The 24,713-nt window shown below is 47.3% G+C and overlaps 1 protein-coding gene across 1 annotated transcript; it reads right to left on the reverse strand.

Annotated features, from left to right (window-relative positions):
- Positions 1-4,097: 4,097 nt before the first annotated feature.
- On the reverse strand, positions 4,098-24,457 carry TRIM35 (tripartite motif containing 35). The gene is made up of 6 exons (XM_082614127.1): positions 23,931-24,457; positions 12,032-12,127; positions 9,124-9,354; positions 7,334-7,356; positions 6,457-6,575; positions 4,098-5,114 (listed from the first exon to the last, which is right to left on the reverse strand). Exons 1-6 carry the CDS (start codon positions 24,363-24,365, stop codon positions 4,537-4,539), a joined length of 1,482 nt encoding a protein of 493 aa, XP_082470253.1. The 5' UTR covers positions 24,366-24,457; the 3' UTR covers positions 4,098-4,536.
- Between the last annotated feature and the right edge of the window lie 256 nt (positions 24,458-24,713).

Raw genomic sequence — 24,713 nt, forward strand, 5'->3', positions numbered from 1 at the left:
CCACATGGAGGGTCTTGGATACTGGTCAACAGCAGCACCCTACATCAGCAGCCCCTACTGCGTGCAGGATCCCAGCCTTCACTAGGGACACAAATTATGAACCACAGGACATTAGAACTGGAAAAGACCTTGAAAAAATCATGCCCATGTTTTCATTTCCCCGTCTACAGAAGTCAAATGGCTTTATCTGAAGTCACAGAGCTATGGAGTAGCAGTGCCAGGGGAAACAATAGTAAACTCTCAATGGCAAAGTATATGCCAGACCCTGTCCTAAGTGCTTTACACACTTGCTCACTTAATCTCATAACCACCTTATGAAGTAGGTTATTATCTCCATTAATCTTAAGATATTATCTCCGTTCTTTCACATGATGAAACTAAGGCACCGAGAAGTTAAGCAACTCTCCCAAGGTGACACAGTGGCTGAAGCAGACCTTGAATCCAGGTTGTCCATCCCATAGCCCAGCCTCTTAACTACTAGCTATCTAGGTCACTAGACACCTTGGTGAAGATTGAGATTTTAAAAACATATGTTGAGGTTTCAAGTGTAAGGTTTGTCTTCCAATGTCAGGAGCAACTAAATTCCACTTTGTTTTTTCCCTGTTTTAAAACCCTAGGGTGAAATAAACAATGAAAAGCTGAATCCACCAGTGAACTGACTGCATGAAAACATCCATGACAAACCTCCCCCTGGAGGGGAGGAAATTATTTGAATAACATCCTTTGAGTGTTCTCCTCTTGTTGGGTTGCTTAGAGATACAGATCTAGAGTATCTGCTTTTAAATTACAGTGTATTGGGGGAGCCAGATTATACTCGTAAAACAAGAGTATTGCTGTACATAAAATCTCTCTGGAAGGATTTTTTCATGGTAATGATTGCCCACAAGGAAGGGAGCTGAGTGTTTGGGCAGAAGTGGGAGACTGTTCTAGAACCTTTGGTACCTTTGGAATTTACAGCCCCATAAATGGATGATCTAATCAAACAACACACACACACATTAGAGACAAATTGTCTTTCTGTGTGTGTTGCGTGTCTATACATATAAATCCTAGTCTTCTCGGTCATCGCAACATAACCATTTTCCCATGCTACTGAAATTTGTCATAAACATAAGTTTTGTGTACACATTCTTGTTAAAAGTCTCAAGAAATCTGAGCACTCCCAATATTGGATAACTTACATGTCTCAGCTTCCTTTGGGATTTTTCATTAACATGACTCGTAAGGTCAACATTCAAAACCTCCCACTTTCTGAAGAATTAGCCAACAGGTATTACATCTATACTATGTTTAGGATATACCACATGGCATTTGTACACCAAAATCCCCCCAACGGCCTGAGGTAGGTATCCTAATCCTCATTTAGATGAGGGAGCAGAGGTTCAAAAGGCTCAGGTAGCTCATGAATCATTAAGTCAACCTCCAGCCTGGACGTCACATGGAGCAGGAGAATGAAATGGGGGCTAGTGAGAGAGGGAGGCGGCGGTAGGAGGGCTCAAGGCAAGAAGGAACGGGCTCTTGGACTAGGGCTCCTTGTCAGCAGGACAAATGCCCAAGCCGGAGCCAAAATCCAGAATCTGGAGTCTCTGAGCTTAAGGGCAGTGTCCAAGGTAAGAGATCTAGGATACACAAGCAATGAAAGGAAAAATAAACTGGCCATCATCAAAATTAAAACTTTTGTGTTTCAAAGGACATCTTCCAGCAAGTGAAAAGACAACCCACAGAGTGGCAGAAAATTTTTGCAAATCATGTATGTGATAAGGGACTTGTATCTAGAATGTATATAAAGTCTTGCAACTCAATAGGAAAAAGACAAAAAACTCAGTTAAAAATGGGCAAAGGATCTGAAGTCAGTTCTCCTAAGAAGATAAACAAATGGAGAATAAGCACAGGAAAAGAGGCTTGATACCGTTAAGCATCAGGGAAATCCAAGTCAAAACTACAATGAGATACCACTTCACACCCACTAGGATGGCTAAATACAGACAATAACAAGTGCTGATGAGGATATAGAGCAATTGGAACCCCCATACCCTGCTGGTAAGACTATAAAATGGTGCAGCCATACTGGAAAGTCCCTGGCAGTCCCTCAGAAGGTTAAACAGAGTTACCACATGATCCAGCAAGTCTACACCTAGATACATACCCAAGAGGACGAAAAACCTATGTCCACACAAAATCTTGTACTCAAGTGTTCACAGTAGCGTTATTCATAACGGCAAAAAGTGGAAACAATCGAAATGTTTCCACCAACTGAAGAATAAATAAAATGTAGAATATCCATACAATAGATTATCCAATAATAAAAACAAGAAAAGTGGGATACATGCCACAAGGTGAATGAACTTTTGTTTACAACAACACTGAAAAGAAAATGTCAAAAGACAAAGTGGGCTTTAGCTCAAATATCGTTTTTCATTTTGGTAAAAAGGGGCCTAGGCTATGTAAATTACCCTCTAGAAAAAACCTCTTCCAACACCTAAGGTGGAAAGGAAAAACATTTTTTATAAGTTTATTACAACGAACAAAATAATTTCAGGTCAAGATTTTTATGTAGAAATTATATTTGATGGGCTACTTTATGGTAGAAAGTGCACACAGGACTCAGATGTGTTGGCTGCAAAGTGCCTTGAGCTTTGCTGAGTCTGAGAGCCTTTAGTGGGGCCCTGCTCAGCTCACACCTGTTTGCAACATCCTCACCCCCTCGCCCACGACTGCTCTTCCTTCACTCAGTGGCATATCCTACCACGTCCCTCCCCATGGCCACCAATGATGTACACATCCCATTTATAACCAATTTTTAGTTTTGAATCATCGTTTCTGCTTAAAATGTCCATTTCTGTGAACCAGGGGACACAAGCAGGAGAAAGTTTGTGAGTCCTTGGTCAGGAAAGCGCCCCCATTAGAACACTGCTCCAGTGGGAAAACATTTCCTTTTACAGTACTGTCCCAGGACACGGTGAGTTGACAATGAAAAACTCTCTGCAGGCAGGTATGAGGAAGAAAAGGTGGAGGTAGGAGTCTGTAGGCATGGCAGAGGGAGAAATCAGGATGAGAACGCAAAAGCCAGGAGAACAAGAACGAGCAGGCTGAGGTCAGCAAAGACAAGAGCCCTGGAGCTCCCTCCCTCCTTGTACCTCCCCTGCAGGCTGAGGTCAGCAAAGACAAGAGCCCTGGAGCTCCCTCCCTCCTTGTACCTCCCCTGCAGGCTGAGGTCAGCAAAGACAAGAGCCCTGGAGCTCCCTCCCTCCTTGTACTTCCCCTGGACCGTGTCCCCTTCCCTCCTTCCTAACTGAAAGGGCCCCTCTTTCCCTCCCTTCTGTACCTTTGTGAGAAGAATCAGAGGAAGATGCTCCACACAATTACAGAAGGGCACCACCTTCCAGGCCTACAGTCTCACTGCAGATGAGGAAAGTGAGGCCCACAGAGGGAACAAGTCTAAACCATGGTTTTTAAATGATGTGTTTTAAAGTGCTCTGGAACCTCTGTTCAGAGGAAATCATCCAAGAAGTGTAAATCAATAAATCAGAGCCAAGCTGATGGGCAGCCTTGCCCCCAACCCCACCCTGAAGGGCTCCAGGGAGGTCCTTGGAGCAGTTTTAAATACTGGTATAAAGTGACAGACAAACCTGGCCATGGGTCCTCCCCAAAGCCATGGCAATGGTCCTGTATTAACTATATTTTCTTCCTTTCTGTAATCTTGACACTTCGGCATCTGGGGCTTCTCCGGCTAGCAAATTCCTGGATACAGCAAACAACTCCCCTATGAGCACGCCTTTCAAATGCAGCCAACCTTCCACACGCAGAGCTGTACCCCCCAACCACCTCCGGTATCAGCCTCTCACAGGGCTCCTCCACTCCAGGCCAGTATCTCCCTGTCCTAAGCATCCCAGGGCCAGGTATCAGACAACTAGGGGCAGCCCCTGCGCCCTAGCGCTGGTCAAAAGTATTCCAACTTGCTGATCATAAACCCACTTACCCTGCCTGGCCTGTTCCTTCCCTTGAAAAGCACAATATGTCTCCCACCCAAGCTTTCTCCTCATGCCCCTGCGTCCTAAGGACCCTGGTGCTTCCCAAACCCCACCCCACCCCCACCATGGCAGGGCCCTCGTCCTGGGGACTGTGAGTAACAAACTCTTCTCAACAGCAGTCCTCTTCCAGTCTGCTGGCCTCACCACTCTTGGAAAATGATGAAACTCACATTTTTAAACAGATCCATTCTAGAAGTAAACATTATCCCCAGCAATCTTAGAATGTGAATCAGAAAATTCACATCCAGAGGATGCCACAACTTTGGAAAAAGCCTCATCAGGGAGGTGTCTCCTGGATAACTTTCAAAGGTGGGTAGAGAAGGGACCAAAAATGAGGGAGGAGGCACATGGCCTGGAGCCACAGAAAAGGACAGGATGGCCAGTAGGAAGATCCTGGCAAGAAGGCGGGAGGCAGAGAGGTACCAAGGCAAGTGTGCCTTTGGGAGGAGACAGAAAGAAAACGGGACTGGGGCGCGAGACCCGGCGGCATCCGGCAGGGCGGGCTTCAGCCATCCAGCTCCTCCTTGACGGTGATGCGCAGGGGGCAGATGCGCAGCGGCTCGGGGGGCCCGTCCCCCCGCGAGCCGCCCAGGTAGAAGTAAGGCTGCACCTCCCCGAAGCGGGCGTGGAAGGTGTACAGGTGGCAGCGGCGCTCCGCGTCGTAGAAGGACAGCTCACCCTCCTCGCACTCCAACTCCACGCGCAGGCGGCGCGGGATGGCCGGGACCAGGGGCGATGTGGCGGGGTCCGAGGTCACACAGTGGTCGCCGTCCACGCCCTGCGTGCGGCACACGTACCAGAAGCCCGAGCGCGTGTCGTGGTAGCAGCTGTGCCAGAGGTCCTCGGTGCCCACGTCCTGGCGCGTCCGCACCACGCCCACGCGCCAGCTCGGCAGTGACCCCAGGTCCACCTCCCAGGCATGCGAGCCCTGCGACAAAACGCAGGAGCCCAGCAGGCAGGGCGCCGATGAGAAGCGCTCCGGATTCTCTACCTGGACCCGGTAGCCGTGGTTGGTGACACTGGTGAGGTCGTCTGACACGGACAGCCAGCCAGCCGCAGTGTTGGGATCAAAGCTGAAAGGCACTGGGCAGGCAGTGGGAAGAGAGTGGGTGAAATCAGCAAACCTGGCAGCCCGCCCTGCTGTCAGGCCAGCCTGATGCCTCCGGTCCCCCTAAACTGACAGACTGTGTCCCACTGGGCCCAGTGCATAGAGGCGGCTGCCCTAGGCTGAGGGCTGGTGTTATGGGTTGAAATGTGCCCTGCAAAAAAAGCTATGTTCAAGCCTTAACCCCCAGTATCTCAGGAGGTGACCTTATTTGAGAATGGGGTTGTTGCAGATGTAAGTATTTCAGATGAGATCAGACTGCAGTAGAGGGGGCCGTTAATCCACTATGACTGTTGTCCTTATAAAAGAGGAGAAGAGACATAGACACATAACGGGGAAAAGCCCTGTGATACTGGAGGCACAGGTCCAAGTGCTGCAGCCACCAGCCAAGGCCCTGGTTTTGGACTTCTAGCCTCCAGAAGAATAAATTTCTGCCATTTTAAAGCATCCAGTCTTTGTCCCTTGTTCGGACAGCCACAGGAAGCCAATGCAGGCAGGGATCCTGACTCTGACACAATGCCTGTGACATCTAATAAAAGCACATAACATGCCCCTGGGTCACTGATATTTCTCCCTGTAAATTCAGGTTCAGACTGCTACTCCAAAAGTATCAAGAGACTGGGTGGCTTAAACAACAGAACTATATTTCTCACAGTTCTGGAGGCTGGAATTCAGAGACCAGGGTACCAGCATGCTCAGTTGCTGGTGAGGGCCCTCTTTGGTTTATAGGTGGCTACGTTCTTGCTGTGTCCTCACACGGGGGAGGGAAAGAGAGAGAGAGGAAGCCAGCTCTCGTGTCTCTTCTTAAAAGGGCACCGATCCCATCATAGGGCCCCATCCTCATGACCTCTTCTAACCCTAATCACCTCCCAAAGGCCCTGCTTGCAAATTCCATCACATGGAGGTTAGGGCTTCAACATATGAATTTGGAGGGCGGGGGGACATATAAACATTCAGTCCACAGCACATGATATAGTGACTCACGTGGGCTGGAATCACCTTGGAGAGGCGCCCCTGAACTGAGGAACTCTTGCATTATATTATATATACAATACGTTACGGAATAGAAAGGGAAGTCAGTTGCTCTTTCTGAAGAGGTGGCCAAGAGTCAGGACCCAAAAAGGAAGGGTTCAGCCAGGAGGGGTTTGAGCAGTGGGGCAAGAAGGGTAGCAGGGCACGGGGGCTTGAATGAAAGAGGCTGGAGAAGGGACCAGTGGGGGGAGGAGGAGGAGGGGTGGGAAGCTGGAAGGAGTAAGTTCAGCTGGCTCTCTGCCTTGCATGACCTCCCCCACCCCTTACACCTGCCTGGTCCCTTCTCACCAGATTCGACACACACGAGCATCTTCCTCCAGACTCGGTACTGCAGGGAGTCCAGGTACTTGCAAATGTCGATGAGCATACCAGGCTGGACAGGCTCCGGCTCCATTGTGCAGAAGAGGCTGGGAAAGGAGAAATTGGGCCTGGTGCCAGGGCCATGCATCCTGGGGCCTAACTGGGTCAGCTGGAAATAGGATCCCTTGCCTCAGGCCTAGACTCCCTGGCCATCTTACTCAAGACAAGAGGAGCCAACTGGGCAGCTCACACCCCTTCAGGACTCAGTACTTGAGCCCATCCTGCCCACACTGGGATAAATGTAAATAGGAGGTTCTCAGACATGCATGTGGGCAGAAATCCCACATACACATCAGCTCACAGGGTATATGAGTTGGAAGGCACCTTAAGGGTCCTCTAGTCCCACATTTTAAAGGTGTCACTGGCCTTTGCTTCAACACCTCCAGTGACAGGGAACTCACTACCGCCCAAAGCACTTTCTTCCATCTTTGTACAGTACTGATGGGGTCACAGTTCTTCCGTATTCATCCCTGTGAACTCTACAACCATCAACACAAAGCAGCATGTCCTGAGGCTCTCAGAGGCAGGGGGCTGGCCCTCAGAGGACTACAGTCCCCGTGCACGATGGCACTCTCTCTCCACACAGGGAATGGTCACGCTCCACACTCAGGAAAACAGCACTGCACCAGTGCAAATCGGAAGAGGGTGCCCTGAAAGAGGGCTCTCCACCTGGTCAGTGCCCCTGCTCCCTCTGTATTGCACCCAGCCAGACTCACAACATGCCTGGCCCTGGAGCCATGGGAGTTTGCACCCCTGGTATTTCTGCTGGCTCCTCCCCTCCCCTCTACCAGCCTGGGCAACTTACCGGCGTTTTCGGCTCTTGTGTTTCTGAAAGAGAAAAGACCAGAGGCACAAACAGAGACACAGAGAAAACATGAGTTTCTGACCTCAAAAGGAGCCATACATCCCGTGGTCATGGATCAGAAGACTTAATATTGTTAAGATGGCAATACCCCCCCAAACTGATCTACAGATTCGATGTAATTCCTAGCAAAATAACAGCTGGCTTCTTTGCAGAAACTGATAAGCTGATACTAAAATTGATATGAAATTCAAGGGACGCAGAATAGCCAAAACAATCTTGGAAAAGAAGGACAAAGTTGGTGGCTCACACTTTCTGGTTTCAAAACTTATTAAAAGTTACTACTCGGCCATAAAAAAAGAATAAAATTTTGGCATTTGCAACAACAATATTATGCTAAGTGAAATAAGTCAGGGAAAGACAAATACTGTATGTTACCACTTATATGTGGAATCTAAAAAAAAAATTAAACCAACAAATGAATATAATAAACAGAAACAGACTCACAGATATAGAGAACAAGCTAGTGGTTATCAGTAGGGAAGGGGAAAGGGGGAGGGGCAAGATAAGGAGAGGGGATGAAGAGACACAAACTACTATGTACAAAATAAATAGGCTACAAGGATATATTTACAGCACAGGGAATATAGCCAATATTTTATAATAACCTTAAATGGAATATAAATCTATAAAAATTTTGAATCACTATGCTGAACACCTGAAACTAACATAATATTGTCAATCAAGTATACCTCAAAAAAAAAAAAACCTCATTAAAAGCAACACTAAACAAGATGGTGTGGTACTAACGTAAGGACATATAGCTCAATGGACACTGAAAATCTAGAAATAAACTCTCATATTTACTGTCAACTGGTTATCAGCAAGGGTGCCAAGACCATTCAGTGGGAAAAGAAAGGTCTTTAACAAATGGTGCCGGGACAATTGGGTATCCACATGCAAAAGGCCGGATTCCCACCTTGTACCATATACAAAAATTAACTCAAAATGGATCAGACTTAAATGTAGAGATAAGACTATAAAACTCATGACCTTGGCTCAGGCTATGGTTTCTTAGATATGACATCAAAAGCACAAACAGCAAAAGAAAACAGATAAAGAGAACTTCAGCGAAATGGAAAACTTTTGTGCTTCAAAGGATGTCACCAAGAAAGTGAAAAGATAACCTACGGAATGGCAACTTTCCATAAACCTAGAAGAAGCCGCACGTAAAAAATTATTTAAAAAGTACTCCACTGGGCTTCCCTGGTGGCGCAGTGGTTGAGAGTCCGCCTGCCGATACAGGGGACACGGGTTCGTGCCCCGGTCCGGGAAGATCCCACGTGCCACGGAGCGGCTAGGCCCGTGAGCCATGGCTGCTGAGCCTGCGCATCTGAAGCCTGTGCTCCGCAACGGGAGAGGCCACAACAGTGAGAGGCCCGCGTACCACAAAAAAAAAAAAAAAAAAAAAAAAAAAAAGTACTTCACTGTATCAAGAAGGAGTCAAGAGAGAAGAAACAAAAAATGAGAGAGGAAGCATAAGTGCAAGAGAGGAAGGGAGAGGGAGGAGGAGGGCAGGAGAGAGGCAGAGAGGAATGGACAGGCCCTCAAGGTCTTGATTAAAAGCTCCTACGCCTCCTGACACAAGCCAAGCACCTCATCTGGAAGCCCCTCCAACCCGGGGTCCAGAAGCTACGGGAAGGCTGGGTCGGCCAGGGACGCTGGCGCCAGGCTCCCCGCTGGCCCCTGAACGTCTGGTCCCTGTCACTGACTCTGGACGTTGAGTTCCTCACCATGAGAAAGGAAACGTCATCCTCCTTCATCTCCATCTGCAGCCGCTCAATCTCATGGGCCAGGGCCTCCGTGTCTTCCGCCAGTCGCTTCATCTTCTCCTCGGCCAGAAGCTGCTTCTGCCTGGCCTCCTCGGCCATGGCATCCAGGAGGGCCTGCTCCTCCACTCTCAGGAACTCTCGAAGCTTGTCAAACTCCTGCCGGATTCGCCCTTCCAGCCAGGCAGTCTCCACCTGCAGCAGAGGGCGGGAGGGGGCCTCAGCTATCACCGAGCCCGGTGGCTCCCAGATGTTTAGCAAAGGAACTCCATTTTTCAGGAGAAATCACATGCAAAACCTCGAAAGACAAAATATACATGCAGCTTTCTTAGCACGAATTTATAAGTTTAAAATAAGTCAAACAGCCTAATGAGGTTGTTTTGATACATGAAAAATAAAATAAAATCACTGCTTATAGATGACAACTGTAGTCCTATAAATTCCTCAGCAATACTCTGTACCTGTATAGGCTGTGCAATAGTGAGGGAAGCCCTGAATCACAGAAGTGAACTGCTGCAAACAGCAAAGATTTTAAAAAATTATTTGCCTTCCAGGAGTTCCCTGGATGTCCAGTGGTTAAGACTCCGCACTTCCACTGCAGAGGGCAGGGGTTCAATCCCTGGTCAGGGAACTAAGATCCTGCATGCAGTGCCGCATGGCCAAAATAAGTAAATAAATAAAATAAAATCCAATGTTTAATCGTTTAAAACAAATTATTTGCCTTCCAATATTAGGACCTCAAATTTGATAGAGAGGCTTACCAAAAAAACAGTAGGAAGTTTTTTTTGTTTGTTTTTTTTGCAGTACGTGGGCCTCTCACTGTTGTGGCCTCTCCTGTTGCGGAGCACAGGCTCCGGACGTGCAGGCTCAGCGGCCACGGCTCACGGGCCCAGCCGCTCCGCGGCATGTGGGATCTTCCCAGACCGGGGTACAAACCCGTGTCCCCTGCATCGGCAGGCGGACTCTCAACCACTGTGCCACCAGGGAAGCCCAAAAGATGGCACTTTTTTTGGGGGGGGGGCGGGCCTCTCACTGTTGTGGCCTCTCCCGTTGCAGAGCACAGGCTCCAGACACGCAGGCTCAGCGGCCATGGCTCACGGGTCCAGCCGCTCCGCGGCATGTGGGATCCTCCTGGACTGGGGCACGAACCCGTGTCCCCTGCATCGGCAGGAGGACTCTCAACCACTGCGCCACCAGGGAAGCCCAGTAGGAAGTTTTTATTTTAAAACTGAATCATTAATAATATGCGCACTCCTAATCATAACTATGAAAAGCATTTAAAATAACAGTTAAAACAAAACCACAAATATACTAAAGAAAAAGCAGAGACCTATTTCTCATCTTGGAATGAGAAAGACCTTTCTTATCATGATATGAAATTGAGAAGCCTCAAATAAAGAATGAGATAATTGGATACATGTAAAAATAAGTTTTACATGGCAAAAGACTACTAATACATTTAAATACATAAGTACAATTCCATGACAATTTTTGGAAAAACAACTCGAACTGTGTGCTCTAGCAATGGCAGGTTAGTAACCCACATCTTTGAACTGAAAATTCAATATATGTTTATGGCTCTGATAATATGATGACAAAATGATTCACTGAAAAAGGGAAAATGACCAAAAAAGGGGCGAAATGATTTTTTGAAAAAGGACGAACTAGGAAAACTACTTCCAACCTATATGGTAGATTATTATTATTCTTCGTAACAGTGTTCTTATGAATGCGCAAGGAGAAAAGACAAACATTCCAAGAGAAAGAATGTGAACTTCACAGAAGAAATGCAAATGGCTATTATACGTGTGAAAGGAGGTTCACACTTGTTAATAAACAAAGAAATGCATATGCGGAGAGACGGCGCTGTTGAAATATCAGGTAAAAAAATTGATAACGTATAGAGGGAGAGAGTGAAATCTGGGATGATTCTTATCACACCAGAAGATAAAAAACAGAGTAGACAGGAAAAACCAGCCAGTGTAAATTCAGCTCTGGCCACTCTCATGCTGGCAGTGGCAGCCCCTCAATAAAGAGGTAAACATGAAACTTTCACTTTTCATCCACCTGGATTGACTGGCTTTAGAGGAAAAGCATTAATGAAGCCGGAATCCTGGACTCTTCACACCTGACCACCTGAGAATTCCACAGTGCCTGGGATGGACAGACAGCACCTGTCACTTGGACACATGGACACTCCCTAGGTGTCCCCACTGCATCTTGCACCAGGCCAGCTAGGCACACAACACAGGCCAAGCTTGGGAGGAGATGAAGCTGAGGGGCAGATGGAGGCTGGATGAGGCCCTTGGATGGTGAGGAGTCTGGACTGTGCCATGGGTGCCATGGAAACCACTGGACAGTTTTAAGCAGAGGAGTGACACAATCGATCTATTTTTCTAAAAGATCAGCCCACTCCAAAGGAGTGTGGACTGCAGGACAAGAGTGGAAGTGTGGGGCCCGGGTAGGAGGCCAGGGAAAACACGATGGGGACCTGGACCAGGATGGTGGCAGTACAGCGGGACTGTCAACAGACGGGATGCATTCTGGAGACCGTGGACGTGGGAAGTGAGAATGAGGGTGTCGCTGGCTTGAGCGGCCGGGCAAGTGGTGCAGCGTGGCACGTGCGGTCAGCCTGAAACCACAGGGCAGGTGGCGCAGGGGGCTGTTGAAGCTGCTCCATGGCTGCTGGCATGGTGTTTAAAGAGGCCACGCAGCCACAACTGGCGTCCGTGGGCAAGGCTGTGCGACGCCATCAGGGCTGGCAAAGGCCGACCCTGTGGGCAGCAGCATGGCCAGGGCCAGCCCACCTGCACCTCTCCCCCCAGCAACCCCAGGTGTCCCCATCCCCCCATTCAGCCCCAGTGTCACTCACCTGATTGTGCTTGGCGATGGCCTCATAGGAGCGCCGCATGGCCCAGAAGGCCTTGGCTTTCTCCCGCAGCGCGTGTTCCATGTTCCTGCACTTGGCCTGCCGTGAGGGGTGAGAAGGAGGCAAGGAGGCAGGTTAGGGCGGAGGCCGGGCAGGGATGCGGCACGCCACATCACAGCGGCAGTTGCACTTCACCGTGGGTACCACTCGACCACATTTACTGAACCCGGTCCGGCCACGTGCTGTGGGACACAGCTGGAAAAGCACAGCCCTGACCTTGAACCGGATGGGGTACGGCAGAAAGGGCCTCAGAGAGCCTCTAAGCCGGCCCCTTCGTTTATACCTGATACAGAGGGAGAGACAGGGTGAGGAGGTAAAGGGACCTGTTCCCTCCCACACTGGTCACGGGACAGCACAGACGGCACCCCGCTTGGCCTAAAGCTGGTGCAGGCTGGGCCGTGAACCCGAGCTGTGGGCCCGACGGTAAAGACGATGTGCTCACAGGCTCCCTTGGTGACTTTCTGAACTGGACTGGTCTACAGTCACAAAAGAATAGGCCTGATAGTGGGGCTGGTCCAGTTCTTCCCACAGGGCCTCATCCAAACTGCAGTCTTCCCTTGGTATCCATAGGGGATTGTTCCAGGATCCCCATGGATACTGAAATCCAAGGATGTTCAAGTCCCTTATATAAAAATGGTGTCCTATTTGTATAAAATGCTATGTAAGTACTTGCAAGTACAATGTAAATGCTATGTAAATAGTTGCCAGAGTGGCAAGTTCAAGTTGTGTTTTTTGGAACTTTCTGGATTTCCCCCCCACCCCGAATATCTTTGATCTCCCATTGGTTGAATCCACAGATGTGGAACCTGCAACTACAGAGGGGCTACTGTACACGTCTCCCCGCATCCCTGCCTTATCCTTATATTCTAATAGTGCTTGGATCGTGTGAAAGACTTTAATCAGCAGATTCAAATACTTCTGGCTTAGTTTTTGTTTTATAAATTTAACCTCTGCTCTGATCTCCCTGGGCTCCTAGAGGAACCCCTGCTGGTTTTAGGTTGGATTCTGACCTTTTGTATCCCAGGCCTAGCATTTTCTCTCCATTTTTATCCTTTTCCCTCTACATTCTGAAAAAGCCTCACAAGTTTTCTCTTTGGAAAAGTAACAATTCTGACAACATTAATTATAAATGACTACCATTTATTGAGCATTTACTATGTGCCAGGGACTTTGCTAATTACTTTACACATTGTATCACTTAATCATCACATTATTCCTATTAGTAATTTTATCAGCCCGCTTTTACAGATGAAAAAACTGAAGCACAGAAAGGGGAAGTGACTAGCCCAAGGGCACACAGCTAGTTCATGGCAGACAAGGATGAGAACCTAAACAGTGGTGGCAGGCAGCCTCTAAGATGGTTCCCAGTGATCCCTCCCTCCTGTGAGATAAGAAAGTTTGTTGTTTTAAGCTGCCAAATTTGGGGCTAATTTGTTATGAGTGATAAATACAGATTTGTCCTCAAAAGCCTCATCTCCACCTAAGCCTGATTTAGATGGTGAGATTCTGGACTTCAAGCTGATGCTGTAATGGGACAAGATGCTTGGGAATCTTGGGAGGGGGTGAACGTACTCTGCATATGGGAGGGACATCCATCATTGGAGCCAGAGCGCAGATTGAAGGAGACAGCCTCTAAAATGGCCCCAATGATCCCACCTCCCTGTACTCATGCCCTGGTGGAATCCCCTCCCTGTGGGCTGCATCTAGTGACTTGCTTCTAACCAACAGAATATGGCAAAAGTGATGGGACATGAACTGAGGTGACAAAAAGCCTGCACACACCCTTTCTTGCCCTCCCGTGCTTGCTCCCTTGGATGGAAGTGATCCACCCTCCAGAGCAGCCCATGGCGCTAAGAACTGAGGGTAGGGCCTCCCTGGTGGCGCAGTGGTTGAGAGTCCGCCTGCCGATGCAGGGGATACAGGTTCGTGCCCCGGTCTGGGAGGATCCCATATGCCGCGGAGCAGCTGGGCCCGTGAGCCATGGCCGCTGGGCCTGCGCATCCGGAGCCTGTGCTCCGCAACGGGAGAGGCCACAACAGTGAGAGGCCCGCATACCGCAAAAAGAAAAAATAAAAAATAAAAAAAAATAAAAAAAAAAAAAGAACTGAGGGTATCCAACCAACAGCCACAAGGACCCGAATCCTGCCACCAACCACACAAGTGAGCCCGCATGGGGATCCTGGCTTTCTTGGGCCTTTAGATGAGACTGTAGCCCCGACCAGCACTGCAGCATCATGAGACCCTGAGGCAGAAACAACCAGCCAGGTCATGCCAGATTCCTGACCTACAGAAACCATGACATAATAGACATTTTTGTTTTAAGCCACTATGATTGGGGTAATTTGTTACACAGCACTAGATAACTAGCCCATCTGTCCTGCTCCACAGTCCATTCTTTTAACCACTCTTCTACAGAAAATAAACAATGATTTCTTTTTCTGCAGCTTTTGTTTTCTGTTCATTCTAGTCATGTTTATGTTCTTCTTGACAATATTTAACAGATTTTTTTAAAATACTGTTTTCTGCAGTATATCACCTCTAAGGTGTGTCTCGTCAACAGCAAAATAACATTACCATGAGCGTCCCACAAAACCACTGAAATATCATCCCAATGTGTTATTTTGTGGGACGAGATGTTTTGTTGCAAAGTTATGTAATAGGGTCCCCAAAGACAATTCCACGATTTGCCAAAGAAGTGTGAATGACAGGAGTGAAGCAAGTCACATTACCCAGGGGCAGGCTGGCCCCAAACAACATGGCCCAACCTTCTGCCTTTCAACCTTCAGTCCGGGATTTATGGGGTAATGAAGATGGGAGGGGGGTGACAGTCCCTTGTCCTTCCCAAACTTTTCAGTCACTTGGAGAGTTTTGCTTTAATTCAGCAAATCCCAACCCTAAATAAAATGTGCCCTTCTCTGAGATGCTAGCTGGTGAGACCCACCAATGACTATATTACCACCAGCAAGCAATTATTATTGAGCATGTACTATGCACAAGGCACTAAATTAGGTACTTTACAAACATCATTCTCTCGAATTCTTACATTTCTGCAAGGTAGGCGCTATATTGTTAATATATAGAAGAGAAAAGAAGGCCCAGAAGAGTTAAGTAAATTGCCAAAATTATAGTTAGCTGCAGAACCACGATCTGTCTGCAGAACTGTCCAAGAATAAAGGCCACAGTCTTCACCACAAGACTACCCACCCTATTTCATTCAGGGAGTTACTACTAGGTTGTCTAGTTGTCTTTTGTGTTTCCAAATGTGTCATCTTATTTCCAAATTTGTTGACATCAAACATGTCAATTTCTTTAGTTCTGGAGAATAAAAGCTTATACTGCTGGCCATACTCTGCCCAATTCCTTAAACAACCTAGCACGTGAATGAAATTTTCTTCCCATAAATGTCAAATTAAACAACGCATCTTTAAAACTTATGGAAAATCAAAAACTGGAAATGACCCAAATGTCCAGCAGCAGGAGATGCGTGAGTAAATTATGGTATATTCATACAATGGAAAGCTACTTAGCAGTAAAAAAAAGGAGCAAACTACTGATACATATAACATAGATGAATCAAAAAGTATATGTATATACTACTCTGGAGGAGAGTACATACAGTATCATTCCATTTATGTGAAGTTCAAGATCAGGCAACACTAATCCAAGGTGATAAATCAGAAAGTGGTTGCCTCTTGATGGAAGACTGACTGGGAAGAAGGAGGGACCCCTCCAGGGTGATGGAGATGTTCTCTACTTCGTTTGGAGTGGCAGGTATAGCGTGTGTGTAATAGAACTCATCCAACTGAACATTTAAGATCTATGCATCTAACTGTATATAAGTTATACCTCAAATTTTTAAAAGCCTATAAAATGAAAACTTTAGAAGTTTTAACTTTTTCTTATAACTTACCAAGAGCTTTCCTCCCTTAATGAGAGGAAATTCCTTCCTTTTCACTCCAATTTTTTTTTTTTTTTTTTTTTTTTTTGGCCTGCTGCGCAGCTTGCGGGATCTTAGTTCCCCTACCAGGGATGGAACCCTGACCCACAGCAGTGAAAGCACCGAGTCCTAACCCCTGGACGCCAGGGAATTAATTCCCTTTTCTCTCCTATTTAATGAGTTACTTTGTACCTTTCAATCTCCTTTGTTGTTGTCACCAATTTATTTTCTTTGCATAAGACATAAACGTGCCATCTCTTGAATAATTATAAACTGAACATCCCTGTACCACCACCCAGGACATGTCCCTTCTGAATCTTAATTCCTTTTTTCTGTCAGAGGAAACTCTTAATTTCTATGGTACTTCCTTGCTTTTCTTTATAGTTATATCCGCTGTGTATGATCCCTAACCTAAATAATACACTTTAGTTTTGCCTGGTTTTGAGCTTTATTTTAATGGAATAAAACTACATATATTCTTTTGTGTCTTGCTTCCTCTATGTAACATAAAGTTTGTAGGATTCAAATACATAATTGTATGTAAGCTTACCCGTTCATCGTTGCACTGTAATCTATTTTATGAATACACCACAATCAGGTATCCATTCCGTTGTCAATGGATAGCTGGATTATTTACAACTTCGAGTAATACAAATAGGATGAACATTCTTGTATAGGTCTCCTAGGGCACAGGTACACTGGTTCTTCTACAAAATATTCCTGGGGGTAGAATTGCTGGGCCACAGGTACATGTATCTTCAACTTTGGTAGACAAATGCCAAACGTTTTTCCAAAGCAGGTGTACCAATTTATACCACATGAGCAATGTTAATGAAAAATGTTTATTAACCATTTGGATCTTTATTTTTAAATATCTGTTATTAAAATCTTTGACTCTTTTTCTATTGAGTTGCCTGCCATTTTCCTACTGGCATGTAAGAATTTATTATAAATACACAGTGTATGTCTTTTATGGGTTAAATGCATAATGAGTATCTTCTATTGTATCACTTATATTTCTTAATTTCAGTGTGATCCAATGTATCAGTGTTTTCCTCTGGAATTAGTGCTCATTGGTTTTAAGAAATACCTCCCTACTCTGAGGTCATAAAGATAATCTCCTATATTATTTAAAGTTATAGCTTTCCTTTCACATTTGGGTCTAATGTGGATACCTGAAGTTTATTTTGTGAATGGTGTGACCCAGTAGCTTGTTTGCTCCAAAAGCATTATTTAAGAATAAACTGGAAACTAATACAACATTGTAAATCAACTATATTTCAATAAAATTTTTTTTTTTTTATTTAAAAAAGAATACTACCATTCCCCTACTGGTCTGAAGGCCATCTCTGTCATACATCACACACAGATCTGTTTCTAGGTTCCCCAGTCTGTTTCCCTGGCCATCTGTTTATCCTTGTGCCAGTATCACAATCTTAACTTCTACAGCCACAACATAAACTGACATCTAATAAATATTTCCTAAGAATGCTTTGGCAATTCTTGGCCCTTTGAGCTTGCATGTAAATTTTAAAATCAGCTTGTCAAATTTCACAAAATAATCATGTTGGGATTTTGATTGGGATAGAATTGACTCTACAGATCAGTTTGAGGATAACTGACATCTTTAAATACTGTCTTCCAACCTATGAATATGGTATATGTTCCCACTTAGTCTTCTTTGATGTCCCTCAACAAAGTTTTCAATTTTCCCCTGCCAGAGTTCTGCACACTTCTTGTTACATTTATTCCCAGATATCTGATTTTTTAAATACTATTGTAAATGGTTTTTTAAATTTTCTATTTGCTACTGATATAAATACAACTATTAATCTTTATTTTGCAAACCAGCATTCTGTCTAAACTCAGTTACATATTTATAATTTATCTATAGCACCTTTTTATTTTCTTTGCAACAGAAATTTCTATGCAGATTCAATCATATTATCTGCATATAATGCCAGTGTTGTTTCCCTCTTCCCAAACCTTATGCCTTTATTCCTGACTGACTTTGTTTGCTAGGCTCTCCAATACAAACTTGAATAAAACTGGTCATAATACGCATTCCTGCCTTCTTCTTGTTCTTAGTAAGAAAACTCTTGTTTCACCATTAAATATGATATTTGCTATAAGTTTTTTGGTATTCTTAAGCAGTTTAATAAAGTTCCTTCTATTCCTAGTTTGCTAATTTTTTTTTCAATCACAAAAGGATACTGAATTTAAGCAAATGCAATTTTTTCATTTAATGACTTCATCATATTTAAGTGGCCCAGAATTGGATTTTGTTTTCTTATCCAGTCAGACAGCTTTTGTCATTTAACTGGAGTACTTAACATAATTACCAATATAATTGCATTTAAGTCCACCTTCTCGTTCTGTGTTATCTGTCCTGCTTGCTCAATACGTCTTTTTCTTCTCTTCCTTGTCTTTTTTTAGATTGTAGATTTTTTATTCCACTTTTTTCCCCTATATACATTTAGTGGTTAACCTACAAAACACTACAGGGAGAAAGTGAGATTTCAACTGAATCTAAACAATACACTTCTCATGTTTGCTTCTGATATTCTGATTTTAACACTAAACACACTTGGATCACAATTGGACCTACCATTCAGGGACCTGCATGTAGTCCAAGGAGTGCCTGAAATGACAGAGACTAGTGGGGGCTCTGGTGCAAAGGCTGGTCAGGACCAATAAGGGTCATCACTGCCCTGGGTGGAGCTAAGTGGCCCATAACACATCTGGAACATCACCCAGGGCCCAAGCCAAGCAAGAGCTCTGATTTTGGCTTCAATTATAACATTCAAGATGACTTAAATTATAAATACACACAAAATAGGAAGTTTTTATTTACACTAAAGGATTCAGAATGTGATTATATAGTCTACAAAATGTTTCTAAAAATTACAATTTGATACCTTAAGCAGCATATTTCAACAGCATATTTACTACCCTAAGGATTTTACAATATTGTTTTACCCAAAATATCCATTAACACAGGTGCTGTGTGATGTAATAGAAAAGGGGAAGGGTGCCAGTAAGAGAGTATTATTTCCTGTCACAGCACCCTTTCAAGTACTTATCAAAGTGCTAGAGCTATGTGCGCAGCCAGGGTTGTCCAGCACAAGCCAGGTTCTCTGTCCTCTGAGGCCCTACATATACGGCTGCTTCTGACCGATTCCCACCTGCTTCACCCAACTATCCCAACGTGGCCTTGAAAACTAAGCTCAGGCCCTCTTCGTTTCCTCCAGAAAGAGCCTCCCCAGTAGAGTTTAGTTGCCTCTCTGTGGACACCTCTGCCACTGAACTTCCTACCCAGCATCACCACCTCACTTTCCTGGAAAGGCTGCAGGCTTCCTGGGGGCAGGTCCTCTTGCCTGGTCCTCTCACCGAGCACAGTAATGCTCCATAAACTGCAGGCGGAATGAAGGCTTGCTCTGAAAAGGTAGAGACTGTTTCAACCACTGCACATCTCCAGGTCTCAGCACAAACTAGAGGCTCAACTAACCACTTGCCCAGTTGACAAATACACTCAGTGTTGACGTCCTCTCCACTACACCCCATGGCCTCCTGGGTCAAGAGCTCAGAGGCCTGATCTGTACCTTGTCCTTTTCACTGACCACTGGTGAGAACTTTGGCAAAAGCTCTTTCTCGGGCAGTCAGGCTCCAACCCTGAAAGATAAAGGCAAGAAAGTGCCCGTGGTCTCTCAAATGCCACCATAAAAATGAAGAATGCAGTTTTCTCTGTACATGCTCACCTAGCCCATCACCTGGATTTCCTGGCGTCTGTCTCCAGGTAGTGTCATTTTTCCTATGTATTTCAAACATTTGTTTTTCAGGCAGATTGACATAGCAGCTAAGAGCTCTGGCACTTGGCCACCCAGGTTCAAATCCCAGTTCCTCCATTTAGTAGCGGGTGATCTTGAGCACGTTCCTTAACTTCTCGGCCCCTCAGTTTCCTCATCTGGATAAGAGGGATGAGAACACTACGTAGCTCAGAGGATGGCTGTGAGGATCCACGTTCAGTACTTGTAAGAGTGCACCAGGCATGTGTTAGCTCGTTACTATGGAGTGTCACTTGGTCCCAGGTAACTTAACCCTCCTCCTGGTTTATTTTCCAGGTTTCTTAAATGGACTGCAGAGATGCATCTGGGACAACTTGATCTCATTCAGACGCCCTTCTCCTCCCACTTCAATCCAGGCCCCCGTTCTTCCTTTCCCCTTGGTGGTCAGTCCTCCTTAAGAAGCAGGTGTCTACCGTGGCAACTACTGCTAGGCCCCCTAACTCAGGAGCCTCAATGGGCGGTGCTCAGTAAGACCCCATCCCGCCCCTGGTCACAGGCCTTGCCAGGAGGCAATTAAACATCCTCCAGTACAACTTGGATCTGGGAAGGCCTGGCCCATAAGGAGAGATCCAGGATGAGGCTGAGCGGTTGGGAAAAGGGGGAAGGATTGGAAGGGGGAAGACCTAAGAGGTGCCTGGAATAAACCTCGATTAGGCTTGGCTAGACTGATTCTAAGAAGGCAACCCCAGAAGGGGAAGAGGCTGGGGTCTGGGGCAGGAAGAAGCTGGAGGGCAGAGAATGGCCGTCATATCAGTCTGGTGAGATGGAGAAGAAAGGGGTCTAGACAAGGAAGTTCTGAGGCCTGGGACCTGGTGGAGGTTCAGGGCTGGTTTGCTCTGAAGATGCAAGCCGGGCCAAACGTCAGACTGGGAGTCAGGAGACCTGTGTTCTAATCCTAGATGTACCGCTTTCACTCCCCGTGACTGACCATTGGTGTGATTAGTATTCGATCATGCCCACCTGACTCCAAGAAGGCAGGGGCTTGAACCACCCTGTCCTTTCCTGCACACACTATGCCTGGCACAGAGCAGGCACTCAGTCCACACCTGTCGGCCCACGGACGATGGTCCTCATCCACACAAGCCTCTAAGAACCCACACACAGAGGCAGCTGCCCTCATGGCTCTGGAACAGAGGACCAGCAGGGACTAGAGAAGCTTCTTTCAAAGTCCATGACCAGAGTAAGAGCAGAGGAAGGCCCCAGGTGAACCGTACAGTAAATGTTCTAACTCTGGACAAGCTGCTTAACCTCTGTGAGACTCAGTGTCATTGCCTGTAAAATGGGGAGAACAGTACCCACCTGTAGCAAGCTGAATAACAGCCCCTCCAAAGATGTCCACGTCCTAATCCCCAGAACCTGGGAATGTGTTACCATACATGGCAAAAGGGATTTCGTAGATGTGATTAAAATATGGATTTTAAGATGGGGAGATTATCCTGGATTGTCTGCAGGGGCCCCCTGTAATCACAAGGGTCCTTACGATAGGGTGGCAGGGGGGTTAGAGAAGACAATGGGACGACAGAAGCGGAAGTTGGAATGATGCACTTCAGAGATGACGGAAGGGGCCTCCAAAAGCTGGACAAAGTAATGAAATAAATCCTCTCCTAGCCTCCAAAAGGCATGGAGCCAACACCTTGATATTGGGACTTCTGACCTCCAGAACGGTAAGCTAATAAATCTGTGCTGTGTTAAACCACAAAGTTTGTGGCAATTTATTACAACAGCAAGAGGAAACTAATACACAACCTCATAGGGTTTTTGTGAGGATTAAGTGTGTTGACAAGTAAACACTTAAGAGCACATGGTACCTAGTTTAGTGGTCAAAAAGTGTTGGCTGGTATGATTATTTTTGCTGGAGTTCTTCATATGGTGGCCAAAGTAATCTTTCGCATGTACACATCTCATCGCAAAGCCCCTGTGGAACAGCTTTCAGGGCTCCCCATCAGCCCCTTCTCACCTGTCCAGCCTTCTCACACTGTGCCCACCACCACCACCTATCCACCCATCCAGAATGACAACCTATTTGCTGGCTGACGTGCCCACACTACAGTGCGAGCTACATGGGGCAGGGGCGCTGGCTTACTGACCTCTGCAGCCTCAGCACCCAGGATGGGTCCTGGCGCACAGCTGTCTGACGCATGAGTGATGCCACCCAGCACCAGGCTGAGCACACTCCTCAGATCTTTCAGGACTGGACTCCTCACCCCCTCGGACAAAGCCCTGAGTGCCCACTGGTCTGTCAGCATCATTCCTCTGTTTAAAACCCTCCAACTGCTCCCTACAGCCTTTAGAGCAAAGGCCAAGACCGGGGCCTCCTGGCTCCTTCTGCATCTCCATCCTCATCCTCTCAGTGCCTGGAAGGTCACTGCTTCCGGACCCTTACACATGCTGCCGCCTCTGCCTGAAATACCCTCCCTGACCCCCCTTCACCTGGCTAACACTTCCTAACCCCTCAGTCTCTGCCTGAAGCTCCTTGAAGGTATGAATTACTGTTTAGCTCGTGTCCTGCAGTATCCCCAGGGCCTAGCAGTACAAGGCATCTGCTGAATAGACAGAAAGATGTCATTAGACCATATGCACTTCGGGGCACCTGGCTCACTGATCTTGAATCCTGGCTCAGCTCAGACCTGGGTTCTGCCTTAGTGCTCTTGGTCTTGACCCCTGCCCATCTTCCTAATCTATACTTCTGGCAGTCCCATGGTGATTCGTCATGACTTGATCCATGGTGGCCCCCTACCTCAACCCCAGCCCCCAGAATGCCCAGCACTTACTTCAGCTGTCCCAAATCAGGCCCTGGCACTTCTACCAAGGGAAATGAATGAGAAAAGGCACTGCTGTGGACCACTGTTAAACAAGGGAAATGAACGAGGAAAAGCACTGCTGTGGACCACTGTGACGGCAGTTACAGGCTTATCCCATGGCCGAGTTAGTGTAGGGTTCAAACAAGCATATTGATGACATTCCCCTTCACTTGAACTTTGTCAAAATGTGTACGGAACTGTCAACATTTGATATTTCTTAAGAAAAGCATTAAAGCAAACAAACTAAAACAGTGTCTGGAGACAGGCATTCTTATAGTGCCTCCTTTTCAATACACTCAGCTTCAGACTAGCAAAGCTAGGTTCTCCAAACTGTGGGTCTGACCTATGTATTAGTAGGTTTTAGTAGGTGATGAAATAAATTAATGTTTTACACCCTGTGCAGTTTTTAAAATAAAACGACAGAAAATACCTGAGTACAATAGACATTTTCACAGAACTTTTGTTTCAGCTGATACAGACACCATACATGCACGTGGCAGTTCTGGGTCACAATGGACAAAACATGTCTTACCATGTGCTAGCTGAGGTCAAAAAATCTGAAAACCCCTGAGATGGCTAATCCTTATTTCCTGATCATTCTTCCTCTGCCAAAAACTTCTCCATGTTAGTTTGTCCTAAAATTGCTCCTTACCTTATTTATAGCCACTGGAACTCTAGGGGGATGCTGAGAGAGTGATCCAGAAGAGACCAGCTGGCCAGGGCCAGGGCCAGAGGCCTCCCCACAGCTACACAATACAGGGCTCCAGCCCGGGAAGGAGGGGAAAGATGTGGGGAGATCTAAAAGGCTCCACATCTTTGGCCAGGTCTTGAGGTCCTGCACCTCCACCCTGAGTGTGCCGAGTTCCAGGGTTGCGGGCTTACCCACACCTGTGCTTCTAAAAGGGGCATGGGCCACACACCTGTGGTAGAAAGGGTGCAAGGCCTCAGCCCTTCAGAGGTTGGGGCGGGGAGCTGTCTTGAGAATATCCTGTAACCCCAGTTCTCACACTTCCTGTTGACATTCTCTCTCCTCTCATCTCAGGCCCCTGGGCCGGCCTTGATGAAGAAGGCAGCCTCTGTATGTTACCAGCGGCAGGGAGTGGGGGTCCCGAGGAGGCACCAGCAAGGTGGCAGGGGGAAGAGGGGCGGGACCGGGCACACCAGCTCTGGCAGGCTGGAGTGCAGGAGCAGCGGGGTCAGGGTGCTGGGTTCCAGTCCACGTGCGCGCTAGGCCACCTCCAGCACGCGGCCGCACTTACCCGAAAGTCGTGGGCAGTGTCCTTCACCGGCTGCACGCGGTGACCCTGGTGCCGGGGGTCGGCCTGGCACGAGCAGCACAGCAGCTCCTTGTCGTCGAGACAGAAGAGGTTGAACTGGCCGCGGTGCAGGCGGCAGAGGCGCGGAGAGCGGTGGCCGGTCCAGCGCGCGCCCTCGGCCTCCTCGCGCAGCAGCTTCTCCACGAGGTTATTGAGGGTGTGGTTGGTGCGCAGGTCGGCGGGGGCCGCGCGGTCCTTGCACACCGGGCAGGTGGGTGCCACCTGCACCTCCCAGCAGCGGGTCACGCACCCGCGGCAGAAGTTGTGGCCGCAGCGCAGAGTCACGGCGTCACGGAAGGGGTCGTAGCAGACGGCGCAGAGCAGCTCCTCCTTGAAGGAGCGGGAGGGCCCGGGGGACAAAGCGGGGCCCGGTTCCATTGCCCCGGATCCCGGATCCCGCGCCCGCAACTTTCGCTCCAGCCCCTCCCATCCGCCGCGCGGCTCCCGCGACCCTGCGGAAGCCGGCAGTCAGCCCCTTCCACTCGGAGCACTGAGCGACAGCGGTGCCGGCCAATCGCGCTGGGCGCGCTCGGGAGGCTCCGCCCCAGTTCCGGTCGGCTTGGGAAACCCCGGAAGAGCAGGGTGGGCCCCGTATGCTCCGCAGTCCCCGTCGGTCCTAGGGGAGCCAATTTAGCCGGGAAGAAGTTCCCCAGCAGTGTTCTAGGACCTCTGTGTCACTGCAACCTATTTCTGATTTCAAATGGGAAATGAAGTCTAGGAGCCCCT

The sequence above is a fragment of the Mesoplodon mirus genome (genome assembly GCF_964341445.2).
Source record: "Mesoplodon mirus genome assembly, chromosome: 1".
Classification (NCBI taxonomy): Eukaryota; Metazoa; Chordata; class Mammalia; order Artiodactyla; family Ziphiidae; genus Mesoplodon; species Mesoplodon mirus.

What these genes read in the sequence shown, in the direction of transcription:
- TRIM35 (XM_082614127.1), bottom strand. Translation starts at nt 24,365, where the DNA reads ATGGAACCGGGCCCCGCTTTGTCCCCCGGGCCCTCCCGCTCCTTCAAG. An exon ending in CCATCGCCAAGCACAATCAG is followed by an intron (nt 9,355 to 12,031) that starts GTGAGTGACACT and finishes CCTCTGCTGCAG; the next exon opens with GTGGAGACTGCCTGGCTGGA. An exon ending in GCTCGTGTGTGTCGAATCTG is followed by an intron (nt 5,115 to 6,456) that starts GTGAGAAGGGAC and finishes CTGCCTGCCCAG; the next exon opens with TGCCTTTCAGCTTTGATCCC.